The following is a 3,174-nucleotide window of genomic DNA, read 5'->3' on the forward strand; positions in this document are numbered from 1 at the left end:
TATTGAAATGATACTTTTACCATTTAAATCCTTAATTTAATTATCTTAAATCACCTTAGGTAATTACAATTTCAAAAATTAATTTTTGAAAAACCCTAATACAATTTTAATAAATAAAAGAGAGTTGAGAGAAGAATAAAATTTAAGTGAGAAATTAGAAAGAAATTGAGAGAAATTCAAGAGAGATTTGAGAGAAATTCGAGAGAGATTTAAAAATATGAGAGAGAGAGATGAGATTGAATTGTAAAAAAGAGAAAGAAAATAGGGTTTATATAGAAGAAAAAAGTCGTTAAGGGGGGTTCAACGACCATTTGCTAAAAATGTTTTCAACTAAAAGCATTTACATTTTCGCTATTTCAACTTGATCCCATAATTTTTTTTAAAAATGGCTTGAACTAGTAATTTTTTTAAAAGGCAGTATTTTTAGCACTCCAGGGCACTTTTCCATAAAAGATTTTTGGAATTTTAGGGGGTTTGGTTCAGTAAAATATTTTGAGTCAACGGAAAATGTTAAGTTAGTAAACTGAAAAAGAAGGCGGAAGACCAAACCTCTCACTTTATTCACTCTCTCACCTCCACTCATCTCGTAAAAGGACTCCATCATAGGCAAATTTTCTGTTTCTCCATGATCTTGGATTTGGTAGCTTTCATACACTAAAGCAATACACAGAAAGCCTAGAGAACCAGAAGGTTAGTTAATCTTTTCTTTTCTTTTCTTTTTTTCGTTTTTTAAATTTAGGTTTGAATTTTCCTATCTTTGTAGTTGGGACTATTTTATTTAGGAATTTGGTGTTTGGATCATGTGAACAAGGTGGGTGTTTTTTTATTTTATTTTATTTTCTGGTGGATTTTATTGCTAATATAAAAGGTATTTTCTAGTTTGAGGTGAAAAAAGCACCTCTTTGAATGGTTAGCTGCCCAATGAAGATTTTGATTTTCAGCTGAGTGTTATGTACTTGTATGAACTCTGTTTGAGATTACTGATGTGAGTTTTGGTTGATATATTTTACAACTCAGTTGTTTTGATTAATACTTTGTTATCTGTTTATCTAATATTGAGAGGGACACTCGAGAATTAGATGAAATCTTGCAATACTTGGAAAAATAGTGATGATTTTGACAATTGAATATTAGTTTCTTTAACCTTCCTTACGTGTCTTGCAAATGTTTTAATATGAAAGTGAAGTTAAACTGTAGATTTTTCATTTTAATTAAGTGGAAAAGTTTCAGTATTGTTAACAAATATGTTTCATTTTTATAGATATGTACAAGAACCAACTCAAAGAAGTTGCTTTAATCTGGTGTCTAATTCTTGCATCCGAGAAGGACCTAAATTTTTAATGCAGCTTGTTACACCAGGAAACTATGCTTTTATAAACTCTGAAATAATTTGTTCTCTTCATCTTGCCACTGTATTTTTCTTGGAATCTCTACCCTCTGTAACATACTTCTCAATGATTGTCTTTTAAATGAGAATGTCCTATATATTTCTCATGCATATAAAAACTCATGTTTAGTACCAAATGTAATAGCTTAAATGCAAGAGCCTTAGTTGGAAAGAAACATGAAAAAGTGATTGGTTTTTCCATATTCGGTTCAGTAAATCTTATGGTCACTTCCATGATATTTTCATTGATTCCTAGTTACTTAGGAACTTCCAAACTGAAGGGCCGACCCCGTTTGAGAAAGGCAGGCGACCAAACCAATATCTTTATTGTTCCCTTTGTTGTTGTTCGATTGTTTTGCAACTTACAAGTATATATAAAAGATTGGGGAAGGGAAGGTATCTAAACTCACAAGCTTATAATCAGAAAAAAAGAGAAAGATGCAGGGCCATGTCTCACAGGATACTCCGGTTGGTGTTCCGGCAGCTTTAATATGGGACGTATACCGTGGTCTGGAACTGGGGAGGCTTGTGGATAAACTAGCACCGGAGGTTCTTGGAAGGGTAGAATTCCTAGAAGGTGATGGAGGCGTTGGAACCATTGCCAAACTCACACTTCCACCAGGCACGTACTTGATATATTGATAGTTTTTGGTTAGAAATAATAAGGGATTCTATTTTGCAATAAAATGTGAATTTCATTGTAGGAAGCCCTGGAAGGGGTTACATGAAAGAAAGATTCACAAAGATTGATGATGAAAATCGAGTTAAAGAAACAGAAGTGCTTGAAGGAGGATACAAAGATCTTGGATTCGATGTGGTTCGTATTCGGTTAGAGATAGTGGAGAAAGATTCGGAATCATGTATGGTGAGGTCAACTATAGAGTATGAAGGAGACGAGAAGCTTGCTGATGTTGTTTCCCATGTCAACGTTAAGCCATTGGAAATGATGGCTGAAATTATTGGGAAACATCTCTGCCAAAACAAATCCACTCCCTAGGACTTTCCCTTTCCATCTTCCAATCCAACTACTTCGTTTCATTGCTCATTTCTCATATATCCAAGATATGATGGATATATGTCCGTTTTATAGTGAATGTTTGAGGTGTATAGTTGTACTTTTCACAATGTTATCTTTAAATACATTCTCTCCTTAAAAATAGTACAATGTGACTTAATTGATGGTTTGATGTTTAAATATAGTTTGATGTGACATAACCTATAATACAATGTGACATATTCTATAATTTAAATATGTGACTTAATTATAAAACATAAAGCAAAGGGATACTCAATTTCCCTTAATTTATTAAGTCTATCCAAATAAAGGAAAGAAACGAAAATCCATTGCCTTCGCATTTTGCCCCGCCTCCCTACCTCGTCTTTAAAATTTTGACACATCAATTTTTTTTCTTTAAACATTGGTTTATTATGGGTTCAAATATGCTAAAGGTCTCTCTATTCTTTTAAAATTTAAAATTTAATCCTTATACTTTAATTTTGAGGTATTCGGTCTTATATTTTTATATAAAAATCTTGGTCCCTCGCCTAATTTTGCCATTAAAGTTAATGGTGTCAAAGGCAAAATAACTTTTAAGCCTTTCATATTTACAAATTTTTGTCAATTTGATCCTTACCCTTTAAAAGTACTTAAAATTTTAAAATTAAAATTTTCATATTTTAAATAAAAACATAAAAATTAAAAAAATTTATAGTTTTAAAGGATTAAAATTATGAAAAATAAAATATAAAAATGACTTTAAAATATAAAATATCCAAGATTCAATGAT

At 31.4% G+C, this 3,174-nt stretch overlaps 1 protein-coding gene across 3 annotated transcripts; it reads left to right on the top strand.

Moving 5' to 3' along the window:
* The first annotated feature begins 283 nt into the window (after positions 1-283).
* Positions 284-2,582, top strand: LOC105787951 (norbelladine synthase). Of its 3 annotated transcripts, none has more exons than XM_052625614.1 (3): positions 284-690; positions 1,812-2,013; positions 2,096-2,582. In XM_052625614.1, the coding sequence occupies exons 2-3, from the start codon at positions 1,826-1,828 to the stop codon at positions 2,382-2,384; spliced, it is 477 nt and encodes a 158-aa protein (XP_052481574.1). In that variant the 5' UTR covers positions 284-690; positions 1,812-1,825; the 3' UTR covers positions 2,385-2,582. The 3 variants fall into 3 exon arrangements, with proteins under 3 accessions (XP_052481574.1, XP_052481572.1, XP_052481575.1); XM_052625612.1 differs by having other exon boundaries at positions 292-690; positions 1,644-2,013; XM_052625615.1 differs by having other exon boundaries at positions 292-690; positions 1,652-2,013.
* The last annotated feature ends 592 nt before the right edge of the window (positions 2,583-3,174 follow it).

The sequence above is a fragment of the Gossypium raimondii genome, chromosome 2, assembly GCF_025698545.1.
Source record: "Gossypium raimondii isolate GPD5lz chromosome 2, ASM2569854v1, whole genome shotgun sequence".
Lineage (NCBI taxonomy): Eukaryota > Viridiplantae > Streptophyta > Magnoliopsida > Malvales > Malvaceae > Gossypium > Gossypium raimondii.

What these genes read in the sequence shown, in the direction of transcription:
- LOC105787951 (XM_052625614.1), top strand. Translation starts at nt 1,826, where the DNA reads ATGCAGGGCCATGTCTCACAGGATACTCCGGTTGGTGTTCCGGCAGCT. An exon ending in CTCACACTTCCACCAGGCAC is followed by an intron (nt 2,014 to 2,095) that starts GTACTTGATATA and finishes CATTGTAGGAAG; the next exon opens with CCCTGGAAGGGGTTACATGA.